We start from the raw sequence: 27,151 nt of genomic DNA, 5'->3' as shown, positions 1-27,151 counted from the left end.
GCAAATAAATATATGTATTGTTCTCAACGTAGGAGTTCAATATCAGTATTCACACAATCACAAAACAATACTCAAAACAAAAACTGGGTAATACTGGTCACACACCAACTGGGCGTCCACACTGGCAGATTCGAGTGTCCATATTCACGCCAAACTTTTCATATAAAGAAAAAAAAGAGAAAGAGCAAAAAACATATTGAATACACATATCGCGGGTGAAAAACAAAATGCAAATATATCAACCATAATACATTCAACTTAAACAATCAAAAAGCATGGATATGCAGTAAACAAATATGCGGATGTGAATGGAATGCGTGTGTGTGTGTGTGTGTCTGAAAGCGTGTGAATGAGTGTAGTGTGTGACTGTGTGTCAAACACACTGACCAGTTTTGGCAGACGGAATCGCAACAGGAGAGTGTGGTAGGACCTCGTCAGGCTCCCGGAGGGAAGTTAACCCCTTGTTTGTTGAGTGAACCGCTCACTTACAACAGCCGGTCTTTGAGGTGCGTCACGTGGGAATCCCCAGACTCCACGTCACAAGAGACAGTATGCACAGGAAGCCTCAGTTCACACACAACACAGGACATTGTCCACTTCACTCACTCTCACAGGTCAAACCAACACACCCAGGTGACGTGTCCTCTTTCCACCTGGTTCCCTTTCCGCCGTTAATTAGCCTTAATTAGTCACTCCGCCCTTTCCGTTAAAGTGAAAGTGAAAGTAAAACGTATAGCCGTGTAGTTTACTGCACTGTCACACCTTCAGACCTGAATTATGTTTAAAGTTTCTGAAAAATATAAAGTACATTTTCCCAGCTCATTAGGCTTCTATAAATGAGACCAAATCAAAAAAATGTTTGGCCTTGTAATTTTGTTTGGCCTTGTAAAAAAAAATGTTTTGTCCATTTCAATGGATGTCAGGTCAAAACAGGTGTACTTCACAAAAATTTACCAACATAAAATTAAATAATAAACATAAAAATTGTTGGTATATACTTAAAGCTTTTTCTCAAGGTCAAAAACTTTTCAACAGTATACCATTTCAACTTTAATTTTGAGGTTTTTGTTTTACAGATTGCACATTGTTTGTAACAAACTAAATATCTTAGAATCAATCGATATGGCCATGTTGGAGTCATTTTCTTTGTGCATCTTTCTTTTTATCAAAAACTTGAACATTACAACATTTCAACTTTAATTGCAAGGTTTTTGCTTTATAGATCGCACATTTGCATACCTGTCAACACTCCCGGTTTCCCCGGGAGTCTCCCGTATTTCGCACCCATCTCCCGCCCCCCTCCCGTTTTGTTATTTCTCCCGTGAAACTCCCATTATTTGTATGGCCCAAACATCGTTATATGAATAATCACATCAATATATTATTCCAAGGTTGTCCAGTTGCCAGATCTTGTATGATGCCCACCCTACTCGCGCAATCAACACATCATACAAATGTCAACCCATTTGTGAGCTCAACCTGGCAACCTACAACCCAGCTGAGCCGTCGATATCTGTGCAGGTAGTAGACGCGGGAAGTTGAATAAGCGTTACTGGTAGGAATGGGAAAAGACTCAGTGGTAAGTAAATATTTAACGCAATTAACGCAGCATCCGGTTTTGTCTGTCATCCTTCGGCTGCATGGCGTTACATTATATGATGCGCTTTTATTCTTGCTAATGCTTTTAAACCATTCAAGCCTTATCTTAGGCTACTTATTTTATAAAACTTTAAAAGCGGAAAGCGCATCACTCATTCCTGTGAATACATTTGACATCGCAGCCTGACCTTAACGGAAATAAATATCCTACGCCAAAAGTACCAGAGAAGAAGTCTCAGCTGAGCTCAGATCTGTAAAACGTACAGTTGCTTTGGTTTTTCAGTCCGTACCCGTTTCGCCCCGTGGCTCAAAAGGGACACAGCAACAATAGGGACACACGAGAAAGCCAAAATAGAATGCAAAATCTATTAACAAAATAGAACTATACAGAAAAAAAGAAAGAAAAACTACGTACAACGGTAACAGTGAACAAATTCATAATCCGTGCACGCTTTCGCAATAGTTGTTTTGTATTTCGCAATCGCTGTTTGTAATATTCAGTTCCTGTGCAAATCTGTTCCTAGAAGAGTAGGCTATACACAGGTGATGAGTAATATTCAGTTCCTGTGCACATCTGTTCCTATAGATGAGTAGGCTATACACAGGTGATGAGTAATATTCAGTACCAGTAAACTCCTCCCGCTGGAACAGTTTCTTACAGTAACTGAATATTACACAACATCACCTGTTCAGTCTTGCAAACTGTAGCCTACTCACAGATTTGTGGCCTATAGCTTATTTTAGAAATCTGTTTTTCTGTAGGCTATATTGATTTGTTGTGTATTGTTAAGATGATTACAACCATCTTAACTGAATTTTTCTATGATGTGGCGATGGGGTGTGTAATGTATAGATGACATGAAACCGCATGTGGTTGAACTTGCCCCCCCCCCAACCCCCCCCCCCCCCCCCCCCCCCCCCCATCCTCCTGTCCTGTCTTGTCTTGTCTTGCTGGATGTTAATCAGTTGCAGGTATTTCTCAGTGAATGCTGATGCTCGCACTCTGAACTCTATCCAGCTAAACCTGTTACAGAGATCCAGACCAGCACCAGTATCCAGTCGCCGTGAGAACCGAAGCCAGCAGTTCTCTTCCCGGGACGTCCGGCCGCTTCCTGCGTTACGCTGTCCAAGAGGAGGATTTACGTTTCATTAATACAGTTGCTGGCAGTTTCTGTTCAACATTTCATATTATCTGAAGATTTCTGTTCTTTACTGGTTTACCTGTGGACAGCTTCCTGATTTCATCAAAGACTGTATATTGCTTTTGGGTCCTCTCTCTCACATCCACCTGACATAACGTAAGTTCTTCAAGATTTACTCCTAGTTTAATAAACCATTGTACACTTGCAGCTGTGCTGGACTGAATATTCAGAACAACAGCATTCTTGCTTCTGTGATATTGTTCAAATGGAGGATTTCCAAACTTTAATCTTACATTTCACGTATTTCAAGCTTTCTAACATTACACACATCTCCTCTAAAGAACATGTAGAGCAAACTGAGGAAACTTTATTTCAACAATCACACAGAAAACAACTTATGTCATATATTTGTCCCTAATGTTTTTAATAAAGTAGTAAATAGTAAATGAATGCATGTTTTTTAAACTAATGACTGGTTTGTTATTTAGTGTTGCCTGTCAAGATTTCATGAAACAATGGCAGAACAAAACGCCAGCAGCAACAGATCAAGTGGAGTAAATTATTATATCAACACCAGCAGCAACAGATCAAGTGAAGATTATTACATCAACGCCAGCAGCAACAGATCAAGTGGAGTACATTATGACAATCAGATGAGGGAACTTTTCAATAAACTTTATTCTGCAGACTCATTAATTATCATGATAATTTCAGCCATTGAGATTCTAATCATGATCTTAACTCTGTTTGCGTTGTGTGCTCTTATCAAATCTAATCGCTCCACTCCAGTGTTTGTTATTCATTTGATTCTTTCAGATCTCATTCAGATCATTTGTAGATTAACGTACACAATCACAGGGTCAGAGGATGCCTATATTGCATATGATTATAGTTTGATTGTGGGTCTGTATTTTATGGCATGTGTTGCTTTTGAACGATATCTTCTGGTTTCTCATCCTATCTGGTACAGATCTCATCATTCACTGAAAGTCTGCTGTGTCGTTTCTGTGATCATCTGGTTTGTTCCTCTGATCTTTAGAGACGGATACTCTCATGGGCTGTTTAGCTTTCTGTCCCGATTGATTGCCTGTTTAATCCCCTACCCGATAGTCATTCTGTGTTTTGTTGGCACTTGTCGTGGTCTTTCACGCGCAATATCACTTACTTCTCTAAAGCGCAAGAAAATTTTGGGCAGTTTGTTCCTGGTGCTTCTGACTTACACTTTTCTCATTCTCCCCCACGTAATCCTGACTTTTATTACTAATCATTTTCGCAGTTACAACCATAAATTGTTTGAAATATGTTTGTTTTTTTCTCGTTATCTCCTGTATCTGAACCCACTGGCTGACTGTGTATTGTACATGTTCTTGAGGCCTGATGTCGGAGGGTTAATGAAGTCTGTTCACTGCTGTTGTAGAACTGATGTTGGAGGGTTAATGAAGTCTGTTCACTGCTGTTGTAGAACTGACACACATCAGAGTTCGACACACAGCCGGGACGAACACTCTCGAGACAGTAGTGCAGCGTTTGCCTGCTGTGTTTCAATGCAAAAGCCTGCGTCTCATTCACAGACCGCCTGCAGTTCAGTTTAAACATCTGCACTCAATAAATGAAGTCAATGTCATTCTTCTCACTGCAAACACCCTTCCTTTCTGTGACATTTAGGTTTATTAGAGATAACTCTTGACTCATAAAACTCAAAACTCAATTGCTCTGTTTGCGCTCCATTAAACACATACGGTAAACAGAGTTTTATTAAAGATGTATTGATGTGCCGTTGATGCTTCTGCTGACGTTCTGTATCAGCAGGACTTTATCATACGATGGAGAGGAGGGTTGTATAAAGCACGGTTTATTCTCATTAATTCCCCCGATAGACTGACAGATCAACAACATCAAGTAGTTTAATGTCATAGTCTTGCTTGTGTTCCTAATGCATGTACATTATACTCTTTTACCAAATAACTACTATTCACACTATTATTCACAGCACTTGAATATTGTTAGTTTAACTTCTATTGTTCTCCTCATTTGTAAATCACTTTGGATTAAAGCGTCTGCTAAATGATTCAATGTAAATGTATTAAAAAGATGGTTCACTCAAAAATGAAGATTTACATAATGTACATATGCCCTCATGTCGACCAAAAGCTGGATAACTTTCTTTCTTCTGTGGAACATAAAAGACAATATTTAGAGATTTCTTTGTCCATACATTAGAAGTCAGTGGACAGTTTCGGGTGAACTATCCCTAAAAAGACTTGATTTAAAGTGCACAGAATATATTAGAAGAGTACTAAGTTTATATACAAATATTAACCAGAGCTCAGAAGAGAGTTATTTGTAATATTGTTGTGTCTTTATAGAAGTGTTTCATATCGAGTCAGAGACTGTCCTGTATTCTCTCTTTTCTATCATTAATATAATTAAAGAGCTCTCAGTTCTCCAGTATGTGTTTCTGTCTGTGATTATTTGACAAATAACAGCTGAGTTGAACTGTAAGTGGAGAAGGTCAAAACCAGAAACAAGAAACCAACTACACAACTAATGGTCTTTTGCACCAAGAGGAATTCCCACCTTAGAGGAGAGAGAGAGAGAGAGAGAGAGAGAGAGAGAGAGAGAGAGAGAGAGAGAGAGAGAGAGAGAGAGAGAGAGAGAGAGAGAGAGAGAGAGGTGTGTGTGTGTGTGTGTGTGTGTGTGTGGTAATCATCACGTTGTGGGGACAATAATCTGTTTACACAGTCACGTAATGGGGACCTCTTGCGTTGTGGGGACCAAAAATCAGGTCCCCATAAGGGTGACCCATTTAATTGAATAATTATCAGCATTGGCCCATAACACACGATAATGAGGTAGTGTGAGTGTGTGAAGTGTGTGCTCAGCTGCGCCCCCAAACATATTTGGCTGGTAATGCACTCACTTCTCCACACACACATTTTCCAATTATGGTTGAGTACCGCCCACTTCCGGGTCCTCGTAAGGAAGGAATTCAACAGCAACTTAAAACTATAAGTATTAAATTGATACTGCACACGGAAGACAAAGAAGAAGATTATTTACTGGAGATGCCAACTAAGGATCTAAACTTCTGCAGAGGATAAAAGTGAAGCTCAAGGTACGTTAAGCACATAATATGAAACCAGTTAGGTTAATTAGATTAGGCAGCGGGCTAACGTTAGCTAGTTAGTGCTAATTGTTGAGGCTAAGTGTGGCCTGACATGTTTCTGTGTTTTTCCAATAAGCAATCACAAAATCATACAATGTAATGTTAAGTACTTCATTTCAACTGAAAAGTGTCGTCAGGTGTTTAGTCTGATTGATTGCTAATGAAGGAATTGGGTTATTAAGTCTGTTTCTGTCTAGTTCGCGTCAGGGCGTTTTTCCACTGAGTTCGTTTGCTGCGGTCCGAACCCGAGTGCGCTAGTTCCAGGCGCCCCCTGCAGCGTTGGTCTGGTTTCACACTCAATTAGTTGTATCGAACCCAGGTGCGTTTGCAGTGATCTTACGTCATCGCAAACGCACACAGAAAACGCATGGAGAATACAACTCGACTGAGCATAGCTGTAATTTGTCTGTTTTTTTGGTGCTATTATGCACAACATAGTGAGAGACAACTACGTTTATGTTCATTACATGGTGTAATTCAGCACATATCCAGGGGACGCCGTGTTTCTGCTGCTCGCAGAAGATTTTTCACTGATGCGACAGTGATACGCATGCGCGGGATACTATACTTCCTGAACAAGCGCGCACCCGAGTCCGTGTTGCTTGCACATTAACGCGAACCGCGCCACGGTTCGGGAGCAACCGAGCTCAGACCACCTCCTCCAGGTAGTCTCGGGTTCGGTACTCTAGTGCGCACCCGGGTCCGATGACAGCGTTCACATTAGCGATTTTTCATGCGAACCGTGCCCCGGTCCGCACTAAACTGCCAGTGTGAAAGCGCCCTTAGTGTTGGACGGAGGATTATTTTATACTTTAAATTAAAGGTATGTTATATTACTTGTCAGGACAGGGTGAGGGGGAGGATTATCGCACTTGTTTGACTTTTAGTATTGATATGATGAATAAAAGATCAGTAATTGTTTTTACATTTAAGTGAACTCATAGGCAGCATATACAAGCCACAGATCTTGACCAAAGTGTGTTAACAGAGAAATTAAGTAGGCTAAAATAAAAACACTGAGATGGTAAGTAGCTTTAAATGATTAAACTTTGTTTTAATTATGACAGTAGGTAAAATAAACTGGGGTTTGTATGGCGAGATCGTTCAAAAGAGTAGTTAGGTTAAGGTCCAAATGAGTAGTTAATTGCCAAGGCTACCTGGGATTATATAGATGTTGGTTTTGTGAGAGATTAGAGCCTAAGTGAAAATGTTGAGTTGATGCCCTCAAGGCTAGTAAGTTAGTCAATAAATGTGATATCCTTGAGTTCTGATTTCTTGTCTTACATTGATACATACGATATCATTGTAATGCAGTGTTACATTACAATAACATTCTTATCTACTTATTGAACATGCTAATTTAATTCTGCATGTCTCCCCATTTTCACACTATTATTTAATACAATTGTTTCTCTCAGTTTGAAATGCCCCCATGAATCAGCCCCCTTAAGGATGCCATGCATCATGTTGTTTCGAAGACTGACAAAACATTCAAATTAGATGTGAAGTATATCAATCCAGTGAAAGGTAAGGTGGTGTGATTTATCATTCAATATTTACCATCATATGCATGTCCTAACCATAATCTTATGAACATGTAATGCAAGACTTTTGGGTATTTAATTAGACCCCTGGTTGCAGTTTATTTTAAATCCGCTGCCAACTATTGATGTCTTTTTTTGTGTATTTGGCATCCTTTATCTATAAGATTATATTTTTTGTGAAAAAAAAAAAATCTGTATTTTGCAGGACGTGGTCTATTCGCAAAGGGTGCCTTTTGCAAAGGTAATTTTGAGTACAGGGGAGATATGATAAATGATGCAGAGCTGCAGAGGAGAAGAAAATATTACCACGCATCCTGTGCTGCATTTATGTTTGATTTCAATTGGCGAGGGAAAACATGGTGGTAAGAAGTCAAGTTGCACCAAAGCTATATTCCTTATGCTAAACCAGGGTCTCTCAAACTCAGTCCTGGAGGGCCACTGTCCTGCACAGTTTGGGCGCTTTCACACTGGCAGTTTAGTGCGGACCGGGGCACGGTTTGCATGAAAAATCGCTAATGTGAACGCTGTCATCGGACCCGGGTGCGCACTAGAGTACCGAACCCGAGACTACCTGGAGGAGGTGGTCTGAGCTCGGTTGCTCCCGAACCGTGGCGCGGTTCGCGTTAATGTGCAAGCAACACGGACTCGGGTGCGCGCTTGTTCAGGAAGTATAGTATCCCGCGCATGCGTATCACTGTCGATATCATTATTTCCTGACACACGACAACCATGAGTGGCAGGGGAACGTTGTGGGACACTGAAAAGGTGATGTCTCTCACTATGTTGTGCATAATAGCACCAAAAAAACAGACAAATTACAGCTATGCTCAGTCGAGTTGTATTATCCATGCATTTTCCGTGTGCGTTTGCGATGACGTAAGATCACTGCAAACGCACCTGGGTTCGATACAACTTGAGTGTGAAACCAGACCAACGCTGCGGGGGGCGCCGGGAACGAGCGCACTCGGGTTCGGACCGCAGCAAACGAACTCAGTGGAAAAACGCCCTTTAGCTCCAAACCTGATCAAACACACCTGGGCAAACTAATCAATGTCTAGAAACTCACAGCTAGGTGTGTTTGATCAGGGTTGGAGCTAAACTGTGCAGGACAGTGGCCCTCCAGGACTGAGTTTGAGAAACCCTGTGCTAAACTATAGTAAAAAAGACACTGATTTGTGGTGGTATATTGTAATACTTGTATTCATCCTTTTCTCATGCTTTCATATTTAAGTGTTGATGCCTCAAGAGAAGATGGATCGTTTGGGTGGATCGTTAATGACCACAAACATCCAAATTGTAAGATGAAGAAAATTGACGTCAATGGAAAGCCTCACCTTTGTCTGTTTGCCCTGGATGACATTAAAGGAGAAGAAATTGCCTATGATTATGGAGGAGAAGACTACCCTTGGAGAACACAAGTATGTTGCAAAGCACACTGTGTACATAATATCTCATATTGTTGCAACATGTCAAGCAAGTTGTTGGTTGAATAGATTAGAATTTGAATCTATTAGAAATCTATGAATCTAATTATGTCTATAAATGATATCCAAATCTCAGAAAGCTACAATCCAAGTTGAGTTACTTTTTAGGTCAGTGTTTCTACCCCACCCCTAAAATGTAAACATTTAAAGAATGAGGTGGTACAGTCTTAGGCCACTTTTCTTTCCCCAAGTTATGTGTGGCATACAATGGCCTTATTGCAACTTATGGGTGAAATGTAATCACAAAATAAACTAATGATTAACTATGTAAAATGAAGACATGTTTTACTTGTAAATGTTTTTTTTTATTTAATTTTTTTTATCTGAAATCATGTGGTATCTGCTTCAGATTTCTCTTTTGTGTTTCCATGTTCTAATATCTTGTCATTATGAATGTTGTCTCTTACAGATAATCAGCGTTGCCGTTAAAACCAGCGCAGCGAGTGCTTCTGATCCTTCTCTCCAGTCAGAGACTCAGATGGATGATGAATCTGCTCCGATCAACTCTCCTCAACAGGTATGTTCACATTCATCACTAAAACATGACCAAGTGAGACAGTAGACTTACATTTTTAGTGATTTTTAGGCATATTTTGATGCGTATCTGGTGTAAATTAGTACATTAAACCGTGTAACGACATGTGTCCAGTAGTTTAGTGCTAGTGGAGTATTTAGGGCCAGTTTTATCCTTCACAGGGATTTATTTTCTAGGTTAATTGTTGCTTTAAAATGGACACTCACGACGTCCCCACAACACACTTTCAGTCAGTGTTTGAGTTCAAACTTGTGTTGAATATGATGAAACTAGTCCCCATAAGGAACTATAACGTTGTGTGTGAAAGGTCCCCATGAAGCCGGTTTTAATCCAGATGTGTGTGAGCGCAGACAGAGGTTGACTGGAGAGGATTAAATGTTTTAGATGAAGTTGATTTTTGTCTCTTTCTCTCTGAAATCATGTGGTATCTGCTTCAGATTTCTCTCTTGTGTTTCCATGTTCTAATATCTTGTCATTATGAATGTTGTCTCTTACAGATAACCAGCGTTGCCGTTAAAACCAGCGCAGCGAGTGCTTCTGATCCTTCTCTCCAGTCAGAGACTCAGATGGATGATGAATCTGCTCCGATCAACTCTCCTCAACAGGTATGTTCACATTCATCACTAAAACATGACCCAGTGAGACAGTAGACTTAAATTTTTAGTGAATTTTAGGCATATTTTGATGCGTATCTGGTGTAAATTAGTACATTAAACCGTGTAACGACATGTGTCCAGTAGTTTAGTGCTAGTGGAGTATTTAGGGCCAGTTTTATCCTTCACAGGGATTTATTTTCTAGGTTAATTGTTGCTTTAAAATTGACACTCACGACGTCCCCACAACACACTTTCAGTCAGTGTTTGAGTTCAAACTTGTGTGTTGAATATGATGAAACTAGTCCCCATAAGGAACTATAACGTTGTGTGTGAAAGGTCCCCATGAAGCCGGTTTTAATCCAGATGTGTGTGAGCGCAGACAGAGGTTGACTGGAGAGGAATAAATGTTTTAGATGAAGTTGATTTGTCTCTTTCTCTCTCTGAATTCATGTGGTATCTGCTTCAGATTTCTCTTTTGTGTTTCCATGTTCTAATTTCTTGTCATTATGAATGTTGTCTCTTACAGATAATCAGCGTTGCCGTTAAAACCAGCGCAGCGAGTGCTTCTGATCCTTCTCTCCAGTCAGAGACTCAGATGGATGATGAATCTGCTCCGATCAACTCTCCTCAACAGGTACGTTCACATTCATCACTAAAGATTTAGGTCTACTGTCTCTCTTTGTCATGGTTTAGTGATTTTTAGGCATATTTTGATGCGTATCTGGTGTAAATTAGTAAATTAAACCGTGTGACGACATGTGTCCAGTAGTTTAGTGCTAGTGGAGTATTTAGGGCCAGTTTTATCCTTCACAGGGATTTATTTTCTAGGTTAATTGTTGCTTTAAAATTGACACTCACGACGTCCCCACAACACACTTTCAGTCAGTGTTTGAGTTCAAACTTGTGTGTTGAATATGATGAAACTAGTCCCCATAAGGAACTATAACGTTGTGTGTGAAATGTCCCCATGAAGGTGTGTGTGAAAGGTCCCCATGAAGCCGGTTTTAATCAAGATGTGTGTGAGCAAGGTTTGCTGGACAGGAATAATTTAGTTTTTTTCTGGCAAAGGTGTGTCTAGCCCAGATGATTCTCTTTAACCGGCGCAGGGAAGGAGAGGTTTCGAGCATGCCTTTGTCTGCATTTCTATCAAGAGACACTTCTGATCCACATGAGGATGTGGACTGGGCACTCTCTGAAGTGGAAAAAAATCTCTGCAGACACTTCACAAGGGTTATCGCAAGGGGAAAGCGTGGTCGACCAGTTCCAATTGTTCTGACTTCAAAAATGCTATGTGCCTTAGAACTCCTTGTTAAGCAGAGAGAGGCTTGTGGGGTTCTGAAAGACAATTCCTATATGTTTGCAAGACCAGAAGCCATGACATATTTTCGAGGGTCAGACTGCCTCCGTGGCTTTGCAAAGGTGTGTGACGCAAAGTGTCCCAAGTCACTGACATCTACAAGACTGCGAAAGCATGCCACAACCCTTTCAACAGTGCTTAATATGACTGACACCGGGATAGACCAGCTGGCAAACTTTCTTGGACACGACATAAGAATCCATCATGAGTTCTATCGACTCCCTGAGAAGACCCTGCAACTTGCCACGATCAGCAAAGTTCTAATGGCTGTTGAGCAAGGAAGATTAGCTGAGATCCATGGCAAGAACTTGGATGAAATTGGGATAGATCCTGATGGTGTGGTATTTTATTTGACTTTTGTTTGATTTTCTGTTTACCATCTATTAGGGGTGTAACGATACACGTATTCGTATTGAACCGTTCGGTACGATGCTTTCGGTTCGGTGTTTGGTACGCATTTTCAAACCGAACGGTTCGTTGGACCATTTTTCCTGCCAACCAAAATTTTGTTATTTCAGATGTAGGCGGGGCGCGCGTGGCAAGCGCTCTCGTAATGTAAGAGACGCCGGCGCGACCACAACATTGCCTAACATCAAATGGCAAACGTAATGCAAGCGGAACGAAACTGCTCGTTTTGTGTGGTTGAAGGACCGTTTATCAGTTTGGACCAGTGCAGCGCGAGCCGATCGTGATCATGCGACACTGTTACTACACAGCGCTAATAAGATATCCAGTAAAGAAAGCATTTGAATGCGCCACAAAAGTAATAACATCGCTGCGAGATCTGGTGAGAAACATTCACATTTCTCCGTTATTAACGGATCAAACAGCGCTGACGTGGAAACCAGGAAGAAACATTGTGCCATGAATGAACTATCCAGTGTCCACAGATCAGCAACATTCACCATGGATTTACTGTAGTAACACTAACTGCAACCATGGAAGTTTGGCAGGAATAGTAGGCTATAATGCCTTCAAGTAACACTACGTCGGTTTTATTTTGACATTATGAATACAATTGCTGCCCTCAAATGTTAATCTGAACTAAAATAAACCTTTGTTTATAACTACTACAATATTACATTTCACTTTTTCCAAGGAGCTGTTTTGTTTTATATGCTCCTAAGAAGAGTCAATTATAGCTCTAGAATTGCTCAAAGTAAAAAAAATATCATACTTTATGATGTTAGTTTTCGTGACAGACAGACTGGCTTAACCGACCGTCTGCTAGCGGCCTCGCGTCACCCAGGTCAGATAAATCCCATCACATAGAACTTCTTTCACCTAGCTATCATCATATAGAGACTGTGTCTGTTCCCCGAATTTGGAAATCCAAAAAACGTTTAAACCCAACTAAGGTTAAAAATTTAATTGATGTTCAACAAATAAAAAACAGCTATAATACAGATGAGCAAATGCTAAAGCTTGGGTTGCTGAATATTCGATCGCTTACTTCAAAAGCACTCGTTGTTAACGATATGATTTCAGATAATAACCTAGATGTGCTGTGTTTGACAGAAACCTGGCTAAAACCAAACGATTACATTACTTTACTTTAAATGAATCAACCCCGCAAGATTACTGTTATAAACATGAGCCTCGTCTGAAACGCAAAGGGGGTGGTGTTGCTGTAATTTATAGTAATAGTTTCAAAACAACTAAGAAATCAAGTTTGAAATATAATTCTTTTGAAGCATTGGTGCTTAATGTAAAAATATATAGTGTAAACGATAAATCACGTTTGAGATTCGTGCTAGCTACTGTATACAGGCCACCAGGGCACCATACAGACTTTATCAAAGAATTTGCGGACTTTCTATCAGAATTAATATTGACTGCAGATAAAGTACTAATTGTTGGTGATTTTAATATACACATCGATAATGAAAAAGATGCATTGGGATTGGCATTTAAAGACATTGTAAATTCAATTGGAGTTAGACAACACGTGTCAGGACCTACTCATCGTCGTAATCATACTCTAGATCTAATTTTATCACACGGAATAGATGTGGATGCCGTTGAAATTCTGCAGCAGAGCGATGACATCTCAGATCATTACCTAGTCTCGTGTAATTTGCATTTAGCCAAGGCTGCAAAGCCGACTCCGTGTTACAAATATGTGAGACCTATCACTTCTGCTACTAAAGATTGCTTTATTAATAATCTTCCTAATCAGTTTCATCATCTCAGCATCTCAGATAGCTTAGAAGAACTAGATATTACAACAGAAACGTTTAACTCTCTCTTTTCCAGCACTTTAGACACAGTTGCTCCGTTGCGCTTAAAGAAGATTAACCCTTTAGGCGCCAAGGTTTTTTTGAAAAAATGCTGGATTTTGACATCAAAATTTCAAAAGCTTGTGGCTTGAAAGGGCTTAAAGATAGAGATCTACTGTAAATTAGAAAAATGTTGGGGATGACTGAAAGTTTATGTTGGGTGTAAATATACTCATCTAATTTGCATATTATGACGTCATCATGGGGCGACCCTCTTGAATTTCATAATATTCAGGAAATAGTAGATATTGAACTGATGTTTGAACTTATTTGCATGTTTTATTTATATTTTTAATCCTCATTCCAAATGATGAGAAAAGAGGAAACCAACAATAACAGGAGAAAGTACTAAATTATTACTATACTATATAGTAAAATGCATGTGAACAACAGCCTACTTTTTGATCAGTTCATCAGTAATATTCAGGAAATAGTAGATATTGAATTTATTTATTTTTTGTCTTTTTATCCTCATTCCAAATGATCGGAAAAGAGGAAACCAACAATAAAATATGAGAAAGTACTAAATTATTACTATACTATATAGTAAAACACATGTGAACAGTAGCCTGCTTTTTGATCAGTTCATCAGTAATATTCAGGAAAAAATATATATGGAGTGGGGGGTTTTTTACCTCTAGCAACAGCTCTCCTATGTACACTAAGGCCACGTCCACCCCTGCCACCCCCAATGGTCAAAATGATCTGTTTGTGCTTCGTGAACACTCGCGCCTTGCGCGACGGCATCGTTGCGCGGCAAAGTTGTACCGGGAGAAGCGCGGGCGGCACCATTGCACGGCAAAGATGTACCGGGAGAAGCGCGGGCGGCACCATTGCGCGGCAAAGATGTACCGGGAGAAGCGCGGGCGGCACCATTGCACGGCAAAGATGTACCGGGAGAAGCGCGGGCGGCACCATTGCGCGGCAAAGATGTACCGGGAGAAGCGCGGGCGGGACCATTGCATGGCACAGATGTACCGGGAGAAGCGCGGACGGCACCATTGCACGGCAAAGATGTACTGTACCAGGAGAAGCGCGATCATTAGACGGCCGATCGTCATTTCCAAAAGGCAAATATTCCCCTTCAGAGTCAGAATCGGCGAATAACATTAGCAACACATCCTCACTGTACAAGTTTTTATTAGCCATTTGACAATTTACTCAGACGCTCTGAACTGAACTGCTTCCGCATCAATGACACGATCGCTCACTTGCTCTGCTGTTTCCTCCAACACTTTGAATAGGAACATGACGTCATTTTGGTCTTGAATTGAAGTATTACATGTCTGCCATCTAGTGGTAGGGAATACAAATGAGATATCACACCATATTAGGATCTACAGCCTGTTTTATTAAGTATGACGTCTTGTCGCAATTTTGCGACTTTGGCGCTTAGAGGGTTAAAGAAAATAGTCCAACGCCGTGGTACAACGAGCACACTCGGGCCCTTAAGAGAGCAGCCAGAAAAATGGAGCGCAACTGGAAGAAAACAAAACTAGAGGTATTTCGCATTTCATGGAAAGAGAGCTCAATTACTTACAGAGAGGCTTTAAAAGCTGCTAGATCTGCTTATTTTTCAACCCTATTAGAAGAAAATAAACATAATCCTAGGTATTTATTTGAAACGGTGGCTAAACTAACGAAAAATAAAGCTTCAAGCACCGAAGTTTCCAAGCAACACAGCAGTAATGACTTTATGAACTTCTTCACTTATAAGATTGATAATATCAGGGACAAAATTATAACTATGCAACCGTCTACTACAGTATCACATCAGGCAGTGCATTGTAGTCTCCCTGAGGAAAAATTTGATTCATTCGTTGCTATAGGAGAGGAAGAATTTACTAAACTCATTAAATCATCTAAATCTACAACATGTATGTTAGACCCTATACCGACTAAGCTACTGAAAGAAATACTTCCAGAGGTCATAGATCCTCTTCTTAATATCATTAATTCGTCTTTGTCTCTAGGAAACGTACCAAAAAACTTTAAGCTGGCTATGATTAAACCGCTTGTTAAAAAAATGCAACTTGATCCTTCAGAATTAGTCAATTACAGGCCGATCTCGAATCTACCTTTTCTGTCAAAGATATTAGAAAAGGCAGTATCCTCACAACTGTGTTCCTTTCTTGAAAGAAATGATATCTGCGAGGATTTCCAGTCAGGATTTAGACCGTACCATAGTACCGAAACAGCTCTCGTTAGAGTCACAAATGATTTGCTCTTATCATCCGATCGTGGTTGTATCTCTCTATTAGTGTTACTCGATCTTAGTGCTGCATTTGACACCATCGACCACAACGTTCTTTTAAATAGATTAGAACATTATGTTGGCATTACGGGAAATGCACTAGCATGGTTTAAATCATACTTATCTGACCGTTATCAGTTTGTAGCAGTAAATGATGAGATGTCTCATCGATCACAAGTTCAGTATGGCGTACCACAAGGCTCAGTACTAGGACCGCTGCTGTTCACTCTGTACATGCTACCCTTAGGAGATATCATTAGGAAACATGGCATTAGCTTTCACTGTTATGCCGATGATACTCAGCTCTATATTTCTTCAAAACCTAACGAAACTTATCAATTCACAAAATTAACGGAATGCATAGATGATATAAAAAATTGGATGACTTGTAATTTCCTACTTCTAAATTCTGAAAAACAGAGTTTCTAATTATTGGACAAAAAACGTCCTCACGTAATAATCTAGAATACTGTCTAACACTTGATGGCTGCTCTGTTAAGTCTTCGTCGTCGGTTAGGAACCTGGGTGTGCTCTTTGATACCAATCTTTCATTTGAAAGTCACGTGTCTAGTATCTGTAAAACTGCATTTTTCCAAATGAAAAATATATCTAAATTACGCCATATGCTCTCATTGACAAATGCGGAACAATTAGTTCATGCGTTCATGACCTCAAGGCTAGATTATTGTAATGCTCTACTGGGTGGTTGCCCTGCACGCTTAATAAACAAACTACAGCTGGTTCAAAACGCAGCAGCTCGAGTTCTTACCAGAACCAGGAAGTATGACCATATTAGCCCGGTTCTGTCAAAACTGCATTGGCTCCCTATTAAACATCGCATCAATTTTAAAATATTGCTGATTACTTACAAAGCACTGAATGGTTTAGCTCCGCAGTACTTGAGCGAGCTCTTAACGCATTATAGTTCGTCACGTCTATTACGATCTCAAAATTCCGGCCAGTTACTAATACCTAGAATATCAAAATCGACTGCTGGCGGTAGATCCTTTTCCTATTTAGCACCAAAACTCTGGAACAGTCTTCCTACCATTGTCCGGGAAGCAGACACACTCTGTCAGTTCAAAGCCAGATTAAAGACACATCTCTTTGACCTAGCTTTCACATAATACATTATAGACTTCTATAATTTAATGTTAGGCTGCATATAGTAGGTCAGCCGGAACCGGGAACACTTCCCAAAAATCCTGATGTACTCGTTACATCATGAGAAGAATGGCATCTACGCTAATTTTAGTGTCTGTGTTTTTCCTGCAGCCTGCCGGATCCAGGCCGTATCCAGATCTGACGAAGGACCTTCGCCTGGACCGATGACAACGCAGTGCTGAAGTGCCAACTAGTCTCTCCCTATGGAGGATCCCACTACCACTCTACAGATAAGGCGTTGTCGGGAAAATTCGTCTCGCAGCCCTACCCCAAAGCAACAAATAAAATAAAATTCCTTATCAAAATTTATAAGGAAAGACAAGTATTTTGTTTAGGCTTGGCTTGTAGGGAATTCCAAACCTGCGTATATTCAAACGCACATAACTATAGAACCCATTCTAAATGCGCATGTGAACGCCATCAGCGTTTCTCACAGGTTCGCGTTTAAAGTCTGTGTAGAGGGAATGGTGTCGTCTTAGCGGCCCCTAATTTAATAACAAATGATCGTTGCGACGGAAGCAAATCAATTAAAACTAACTTTAGATGGAAATAACTTAACTCTGCTGTAAAGCCGAAACAATCTCTGTTACCTTAAATTATACGCTTATCTCTGTAAAGCTGCTTTGAGACAATCTACATTGTTAAAAGCGCTATATAAATGAAGATGACTTGACTTGACTAGTTTTAATAAAAAAAGAATTAAAATTAAATCAAGAATTTCTCTGGCATTTCTTTCTTTTTGCTGTATCGAAAACGTACCGAACCGTGAATTTTGTGAACTGTTACACCCCTACCATCTATTCATATACCACGTGTTTACGATCCATTATATACCATTGTTAAGCTGTACTTTTGAACTTCCACAGAAAACGTTATTGACTGTGATGAGGAAGACGGGAGCATACAAGAGGGACACTGTTCATCTACTGTTGACGGTTTGTATTACTGTCAAAATACACTACTACATTTTGCAGTTATTCATAGTTTTCAGTCACGTAACTTGTGAAGACCTGACAGACAAAAACATTGTTCTAACATCATAGCCAACATTAAAGAAGATGCTTCAGTATGCTGAACAAATGCTTTTTTGATGAAACGGCTCATTGTGTAATGAATCAAATGCCTCCAAGCTATTCTTCAACTAAATTACACTAAACATTCATTCTGGAGTGAATATTTTTTGTGAGTTTACTACCATAAAAATATTTCATAGGAGAAACTTGTACAATTTTCGTAAAACACTAGCTGATCTGCTCTCTTCTCGTGTTGTTTGTGTCATGGCACAAAACGAATCATGTCAGATGATTAAGACATGAAATAAAATGGTTATACTCAATTTACTGGCGCTTATGTTTGAACTACATCTTTCCAGCAGACATTTAATCAATTATACTTGCAATAATGAACAATTGCACAGGTTTAGGGTTTATTGTACTTTAATGATTTTAAATAATTAGTGCATAAGTGTGACAAATAAGTGTATTGTCAGCATTCTATAGTACATTTAAATTGTATCTTTCAGAAAATTTTGAACTTTGATTATTTTCCATAGAACCATCTGCAGAGATGGCACTTCCTCCTACCGAGAGGAATGACATGCCTCCTCCACCCAAGAGACCCAGACCACCATCAGATGAAGAGATGCCTACAGTAGCCCGTGCTGCTAGACCTTCTTCCAAAGGTGAACTCTTTACACATTTCTAAGACTAAATTAGACCCTTTAGGAGCACTTTAACACCCAGATCTCAGACCAGATCACTAAATGCTGATTTTGTTTTTTGCCGTTTCCCTTTTGAGACGTTTCCACAAAAACATTAGCGATTTGAACACTTTGCCACATAACTGTTTCTGCTGGCAGCCCTAAATTGTTCCTCTACACTTGAATTTCTAGATCATAATGCTCAGGAACCCATCTGTAGTTGTTACTTGGTTGATGCTAGAATCTACTAGGTGTTTTGTGGCACTAGTAGGAACTGTAGCTGTTCTAATAATTAAAACAGTGAATCAGTAATAACTAACCCCTGGAGCAGTTTGAGTGGATGGATGCATAAAAATAACTTGCAACCAAGACATTGATCCTAATATATGTTCCTTTTATCCAATGATCATTTCAGGCCAAGTGACTGAATGTAAAAATCACTGTTTGATTGACAGTGTAATTCTATTTATAGGTAGAATGCAAATTAATTTCTCTTGCAATATAGATGCTGACATAAATACTAGGGCTGCCCTCGACTAAAGTTTTTTTTCTAGTCGACTAGTAGTCGTTCATTTTAAGTTATTAGTCAACTAATCGCATTTTTATATTAATAAGCCATAACTCATAATAATGAGCCTTTAATTGCCTATATAATACATAGCCTAATTAGCGCTCAAGCGCACACTTAAAGTTCCACAGCGCACCGGCAAAAATAATGATTGAGTGTGTCTTGAAAAAACAGAAGGAGACTGTCTAAACATTGTAATAATTTATTGATATTTTCGGCTGCAGAGATTAAGTCGATGATGTGGACTCGTCATCTCCGTGTTTAATACGGATGACATAATCTGAGAATATTTATTTTCCACTTGAATTGATTCGCTTTTCTGCACTGCAGCTGTCTTCTAGCCAGGTTTCATTTAGAAACATAAAGTCCAGGTTGTTTGTGGTTATTAAGTCATTGACTAGAAGTGATTTATTTTTAAGTGAGCGAATGTTTAAAAGTGCTAACTTAACAGTCTTACTTTTTGTCCCCACAGCAATCTTAGTTTGACATGTAATAGGCACCAGATTAGTTGGGTTTGCTGTACGGCTATTGAAGGCCTTAGACTTTCTATCTTGTAATAGAACAGCAATAGAGAAAGATACAGGCACACTGGGTTCCCGCTTGTTCTGTAAACATTTGAGAAAGTTACTGTTATCAAAGCGGGGACCCGACACACATCACTGAGAGCTGGTATCAGTTGTTTTTGGTTCACCTCGAGCAGATGGAGGAGGGTGTGGGCCCTGGCGTTTTGGCCGAAGAGGCCGAAGAGCTCTCACAGGAGGGGGCGGGCGAGCTCGGCGCGCAGGCTTCGGTGTTTGAGATGCCTGACGTTTTTTGGTTGGTATCTGGGGGCTTGCAGCAAAAGAGTGGGATAGTCTGGTTCCAGCATGCACCAGTTCTTCCATTTTCTGTGAGAAGCACAGGAGTGGAGTTGCTGGCGAGAGGGAGAAAGTATCTCCTTGTTAGTAATGAAAGTATCCCCTTGATTAGTAATATTTCCCAAATTCCCTATATTCTTGAGCTAATTCGCATTGACCCAGAGTCATTTACGTTACAAACCAGACCTAATAAATACTGATAATAGGATTCAGAACTTCGGATTGGAATTCCAGCACACACACTTTATCATTTAAATAGTTTTTTCTGTCCACTTTTAGGTAAAAGTACCCAGAGGACACCCTGGCAGCAGACAGAGGTGCAGGCGGTGGAAAGGCACATGAAGTGATTCATCACATCGCTCACTGTACCAGCAAAGAGCGACTGTGACAAATGTTTAAAAGTTGAACCAGAAGCCCTGAAGAACCGCGATTGGAAGACCGTAAAGTTTTACATTTATAATCGCATTACAGCTTACAAAAATAAATTGCAGTGCAAATAATAATAATGTGAAGATGCAACTCTGTCATGGCAGGTTTTGTTAAAAGATGTTAAAGGGTTAACATGTTTGGGTTTGCTAACCCTTTAAAACAACAGCAACACTTGTAGGCTAAAGAATAACTTTGTTGTTCGACCAATGCTTTCCGACTGGTGGCCTTCATCACAGTCATCATAAAACATACGGCAAACAGTGTCGCCACCGGCCAGAAAGCATTGGTCGAACAACAAAGTTATTCTAAAGCTGTAGTTTGTTTAAATTCACATGTCTGTGAGAGGAAGCATGTGTGAAAGATAAAGATTTAAGATTTTTTTTAATTCTTTTAATATCAGGACTTTTTGAGGTAATATGTGAAGTTGAACTCAATAAAAGTTGAATTCAGCAATTGTAATGTGAATTAATGTGTTGAAGCTCAATTAGTAGTAGATTTTGTTTTATTTTTTATAAGTATCAGGTGAATGAGTAGCAGCTGATGCTGGGAGGTTGGCCGAAAAAATTACAATTATAGAAAGAATAGTTTGAAGTGGAAAGGTTTAATTGTTTGACTTGTGGGTATGAAATGGGTTGGAAAATATCCAGACAATAATTCACTACTTGCATGCAATCCTTTGTTGCAGTGAAAAAGTTCTCCATTCACATATAATCCACTTCAATCACACTAATATTCCAATCAATTGTAGGAACAATCAATCGATCCAAACAAATATTCTGCATGTTGAGGAGATGATTACAAGCACAACACTAGGGCCTGGTTTCACAGACAGGACTTAGATTAAACCAGGATTAGGCCTTTAGTTCAGTTAGGACATTTAAGTGGCTTTTATAAACGTGTCTTAGAAATAAGCATTACTGGTGTGCATCTTGAGACAAAACAATGGCACTTGGACACAAAGGACTTAATTTAAGATGTGCTTTCAGTTAAAACGGCTTAAACACACACTTTATTCTGAGACTATCTTAAGCCTGGTCTGTGAAACTGGCCATAGGTGTTCTATGCAAGAGTGAAGCTTGGTTGTAGATTGAACCCATTTTTAAGGGCAAATGGACAAATGCAATCTGAGGAATTACTTTGTATAAATGCCTATTATTTGTCATTAGTAATATACTTATTGTTCTATCTAGGTCCCCACAAATCAAAAGGGGAAGTTGTGTGAATTATGCAAATTAAGTCCCCACAAATAATATGGGAGGTTGTGTGAATTATGCAAATTAGGTCCCCACAAATCTAATGGGAGGTTGTGTGAATTATGCAAATATTATGCAAAGTGGGTCCCTATAAGACATGTCCACTCGATTTTTCAAAAGTCCCCATAACGCATGGTCAAATCATTACTTCATCAATTCAGATATCTGAAGGCGTGTATAAGTTATCAAAGCTATGGTAAGTATCCCTAATTGTTTTCATACCTCTAGAACCTTTAGAAAGGGTGGTCCCCACAAGTGATGATCAGAGAGAGAGAGAGAGAGAGAGAGAGAGAGAGAGAGAGAGAGAGAGAGAGAGAAACGTCACACAATTACAAGTAAACATTACTCAAATATAAATTTGCAAACATTCATCAGATTCAACTTCACAAATACACTGATTAACTTCCCATCTATATTTGAACATCTCCAGATCATTTATCAACTTATTAATAACTGTACTCTATGTTGATACGGGATTTTATTAATCCCTTTAGTACTGAAATAACATCAGTTGATCCCTTATCACTCAATTTACTTTTTCTTGTCAACCATATAGCCATCTTCGCTGGCCCAAATAAATAAATTAATAAAACATGACTCTCCCTTTTATTTCTTCTATACTTAGGCCCATAAATAAACCTTTGAAATACCGGAAGTGGCGCATTCCACAGACAAGAATCCATGAGCCGCATTATTACACGCGATCTATTTAAACCCATTTACAATCATAATATAGCATAGTGCTATCATGAAATCACAAAGGCTGTGATTTAGTTAAGAATATGCACGTTTTTTTTTTTTTTTTTTTTTCACAGAGAAGCACAACGCTTTAATGATTTGCATGCTCAGCTCCGTTCACAGTAAACGCTGCTCCACACACACTCAGTCTCTGCATGTGCTGTTTGTTTAGGTTTCCAATAATGTGCATTTGGGAACGCAAAACTTCTGACGCGCGTTTCATAGTTGCACTGTCATCATCATTTATATGTGTAGCAGATTGGGTATTTCCCTCCGTTACTCCCCCTGGTGGAGAATTGGTGCTTCCAGCTCGGAGCCTTGTAATCGCATCTGTAATCCGCAGGATACACGGACCCAAACTACGCTGCTGTTTTTGTCTCCCTTATAAATTTGCTGTTTTTTGTCGATATATTTATTTTTATGGAATCTGTAATTCAAGTGAGTTCTCTGGGACATCTGAAGGGGGGTATTTGGCCCATCCGTTTGGGGTGTAGTGTTAAACACTTGAGTGTGGATTTGTTTCATTGCCTTTGTAGTGTGGGACACTAGCGTGTGGGTGTATTGAGTGATTACTTGCAAGGTGGGTCAGATTCTTTCTCCTGTTAGTGTCTTCAATTAACCCCCAGTCTTTTCTTTTTTTTCTAATTTTAAATGCCTTTTTTTTTGTATTAACATGTAGGTAACTAAAAGGTAAATGTTTGGAAGGTATTAGTGAATGTGATTTCTTTCAATGTGAGATTTTATGTAATAAATTGTTTTGTTTTAATTGTCAGAACCGCCTCAGTCCTCTCTGTGAAGAATGAACCTGTGTTGTCCGAGTATATCCTTGGGTGGAAGCCCCGAGGTGGCGTAGTTGGCTACATTGAAAATCGTATTAGTTTATTTAATGTGAACTTCCTTGCTGTCTAGCTTTGTTCTCGTCCCCCACTCTGCCACATATGTGTGGAGCGTCTCGTGTTCCTCAAACTCCATCTCTGCGTGCTGTGAGTTTGTGTGGCTTATAACATTCATCTGCACGCAGTGTGCACCGTTTCACAAGATTCATAACGCAACTAATTTGTAAAACACAGGATAATACAGAATACATTGTTCATCGATTTCAAAATAAATACCAGATGTAAGTTATCTATTACAGATCTATTTTTTACACAAGACTGATCTTTATGTATAATCGTATATAATACACTATTTACCCTACTGACCAGGCATTTTGAAAAAAAGTTGTAATCAGAGCCTGGACTTGCTACAGGTCTGCAGTTCTTTAAGAGAGTTAGGTCACCTTTTTTCAGAAGTCGCGTTAAAACTGCCCTCTGACAACTCAAAGGAAGAATTCCTTCATTGATGCATTTTTGGATCACCTCAAAATAATCATAACAATAACATTCCAAAAAAACTTATAAAATTCAGCAGGTAAACCATCCAGTCCTGGGGTACGACCTGTGGAAAGTCCCATTACAGCAGCAGTAACCTCTCCGAAAGTGAGTTCAGTCTCTAAAAATTGCTTGTGTTCCAATGTTAAGACAGGAAGATCTTGTAGTAATTGATTTCTACACAGTTCATCTGAGGTTTCAGCAGCATAGAAATTAGAATAAAAAATAGAATAAAAGCAAGTTTGCGCATCACTATTGGGTCTGAAGTGTTATGTCCATTATTATCCTTTAAAACACACATCAGTTTTTCCTTGTCCTGCTTTTCGCTCCAAGGTAAAGAAATAAGAAGGTCCATCCATGTCTCTTATTGTTAAAGGGGTCATGACATGAGAAACCAAATTTGCCTTGATCTTTTGGTATATAAGAGGTCTTTGTAGCATTAAAACGTCCTGCAAGTTTCATAGCTTAAGACGTCCTCCCCCTTATAAACGAATCATTTATTTAATCAAGCTCTAAATACAGCTCGTTCTGGATCCATGGTATGAAGTGACGTCACGGTACGAAGTGACGTACCAGTCGTTTGCATATGACCGCCTCCAGCGTAGACAACTACGCTTCAAGCGCAAGATAACTTCCTCATTTCATCATCGCATCTGTCACGCGCTCCACATGTGTTCAGTCGAAGTGCAGCGAGTGGGTCTGTTTACAAGAAGATTGCGCTGTCACAGATGTGCTGTTCCTGGCTGTGGACAAACAACATGTTTGAATAATATACGCTGCTGAAAGTTCCAGACGTCAGGGGAAGATGGATGCAGTTTATTTTTTGCGGACGTCCCAGTCACGGCAGTGTTAATTTAAGCGTGTGTTCTCCACATTTCAAGGATGAGTGACAGTTGAGAACAATCGCAGTATGATGCTGGCTTTGGCAGAAAACTTTTGTATAAGATAAGGCCGTGTGGACTATTCTGGGCTCGACGACGCAAACTGTAAGTAATGTAACGTTAGGCTATTTAAAACTTAAAACTTTTTTAAAACGTTAATTGCAGTTTAATTCATTATGAATAATCACCGTGTTTTTACTTAGTTTAGTCTACTTATTGTTTTCATGACCGTCATGTGCATGCCCCGTAGGCTATTAAAAGATGTAGGCTGTCAAACTGACAAAATAGTTTCACTCACTTAAAAAAGTTGGGTTAAAAACGACCCAACAGCTAACCCAATAATAATAATAATAATAATAATAATAACTTTAATTTATATAGCCAATGGTGGGTTGATATAGCACCGACCTATTGTTGGGTTATTTTAACCCAATAAATTAGGTAAATAGTTTTACCCAATAAATTGGGTTACAAAAAACTAATCTGTTGGGTTATTTGGCCAAAATGCTTTAATCAACCTAGTATTATTATAATTAACTATTATTGCCATGTAAATAAATAACTCACAACTTAAGTATATTAACAATGCTTTATTTACATTCAATTAGACATTGCATTCAAAAGTTATTGTTGCAATTGTTTTAATGTATTTCCTAAAGGTAAGAAATTGTTTCAATAAATAAAAAAATAAAAAGTAATGCAATTATAAACTGCCTCATAAGGCGACAGTGTGTTGAGGGAACACCTCCAGGCACAGAATATTAATGCTAAAATGAATTTATTTACAATTATGTTTTAAGTTCTAAGAAACATGGAATACAAAAACAAACAAAACAAACCAAAGCTTGTCCAGCTTATCCAATTATAAACTGCCTAAGTAGGCGACAGTGAGTTGATGGAACTCCTCCTGGCACAGAATATATTGTGTGTTGTAGAAACTGCCAAACAGCTGCTGCAGGCTTTGGATACTCAATGTCTAAAACATTAAATAATTTAAAGCATGTATCCACAGCTTGTAAAAGGCTGTCTTGCTATAGTGCCGCTCCTCCAATGACGAAGGCTTGTGAGCAGTTGAATTTATCCCCAAGCTGCAGGACATGAGGGAATTGCCTCCATTGCTCCTCCTCCTCCAAATATTGTATGATTGTTTGTTACAACCTTTAAATAGAAATTTTAAATGGTAAATATGCACACATGGATCAAATATTACCCAAAATGTGTTGTCATAAATGATGTACCTACAGGCGGTAAATCAACAAATGCTATAAAGTAACAATTATTATTTGAGGTGTTTTAAAATTGTCTATTTTTGCAATAACACCACACATTTGCAAAAATATAACTTAAATACCACTAAAAGAAAAGATGTAGAGTTTGATTGTCAAATTATATTTATTTTAATGAACCAAATGCAGAAAAAATTATTAATTTTAAATAAATAAAAATATTAAACAACGTGTATATAAAACCAACACCAATTGGCAGAAATGAAGTTGTGTGTATGCATGTGTGTGCACCTGCATTTGTGTGGGTGTTAGGTCTCACCCCTTTATATGCATTTGTGGATGTTCTATACAAATGCACTCTTGCAGTCACACCTGTGTGTGTGTGTGTGTGTGTGTGTGTGTGTGTGTGTGTGTGTGTGTGTGTGTGTGTGTGTGTGTGTGTGTGTGTGTGTGTGTGTGTGTGTGTGTGTGTGTGTGTGTGTGTGTGTGTGTTTGTGTGTGTGTGTGTGTGTGTGAGCAAGCATGTTTGTCCCAAAATGCATTTGTGACTCAAGGTTTTCCTTTCTGTGTGAAAATGTTCTGATTTATTCTGGATTATTGATGATGTAAAAAAAAAAAAAAAAAAAAAAAAAAAAACGTCTTGGGAATTGTGTTCCAAATAAAGAAATTCATACAGGTTATTAGGGACATGGTGAGAAAATTATGACCAATTTAAAACATTTTGGTGGACTATTCCTTTAAGGAGAGGTGCCATTTGAATAATTTATTATCCTTCATTACTAGTAGGCCTAAGTTCTGCTTTTCATGAAGTCAAATTAAAAAGGTTTCACTATATTAGTGATTACATTTTTTTTAATTGTGAGGAGGGTAAGCAACTGAAACAGGGTTTCCTTTTTCAGACTTGCTACATTATCTCTCACCTGCAAATCTGTCGCTTAATGTTTCAAGGTTCCACTTCTGAAGCGTTTCCCTTACATATGAATCCATTGCATCCTATGTAAAAAAAAAAG

At 39.1% G+C, this 27,151-nt stretch overlaps 1 protein-coding gene and 2 long non-coding RNA genes across 3 annotated transcripts in view; all 3 read left to right on the top strand.

Moving 5' to 3' along the window:
* LOC309502113 overlaps positions 1 to 23,439 on the top strand; it is a 48,143-nt gene extending 24,704 nt beyond the window's left edge. Inside the window, exon 2 of the long non-coding RNA XR_014207166.1 lies at positions 23,108 to 23,439. This is a non-coding gene — a long non-coding RNA (uncharacterized lncRNA). The remainder of the gene's footprint in view (positions 1 to 23,107) is intronic.
* Positions 2,587 to 4,365, top strand: LOC309501883. Its single transcript, XR_014207031.1, has 2 exons — positions 2,587 to 2,897; positions 3,230 to 4,365. It is a non-coding gene; the product is annotated as an uncharacterized lncRNA (long non-coding RNA).
* LOC309501956 (uncharacterized protein) lies at positions 5,839 to 20,900 on the top strand. The gene is made up of 11 exons (XM_082174255.1): positions 5,839 to 5,856; positions 7,326 to 7,434; positions 7,657 to 7,813; positions 8,683 to 8,869; positions 9,345 to 9,452; positions 9,968 to 10,075; positions 10,593 to 10,700; positions 11,135 to 11,759; positions 17,987 to 18,055; positions 18,673 to 18,801; positions 20,524 to 20,900. Exons 2-11 carry the CDS (start codon positions 7,365 to 7,367, stop codon positions 20,589 to 20,591), a joined length of 1,629 nt encoding a protein of 542 aa, XP_082030381.1. The 5' UTR covers positions 5,839 to 5,856; positions 7,326 to 7,364; the 3' UTR covers positions 20,592 to 20,900.
* Positions 23,440 to 27,151: the final 3,712 nt, after the last annotated feature.

Source organism: Leuciscus leuciscus, assembly GCF_965113295.1.
Source record: "Leuciscus leuciscus genome assembly, chromosome: 6".
NCBI lineage: Eukaryota > Metazoa > Chordata > Actinopteri > Cypriniformes > Leuciscidae > Leuciscus > Leuciscus leuciscus.
The sequence above is the reverse complement of the archived record's forward strand: the minus strand, read 5'-3'. Positions and strand labels throughout refer to the sequence as shown.

Bases quoted from the DNA above. Each gene is read 5' to 3' on its own strand.
- LOC309501956 (XM_082174255.1), top strand. From the start codon at position 7,365: ATGCATCATGTTGTTTCGAAGACTGACAAAACATTCAAATTAGATGTG. The intron at 8,870-9,344 runs GTATGTTGCAAA...TGTCTCTTACAG, and splicing joins ACTACCCTTGGAGAACACAA to ATAATCAGCGTTGCCGTTAA. The intron at 10,076-10,592 runs GTATGTTCACAT...TGTCTCTTACAG, and splicing joins CGATCAACTCTCCTCAACAG to ATAATCAGCGTTGCCGTTAA.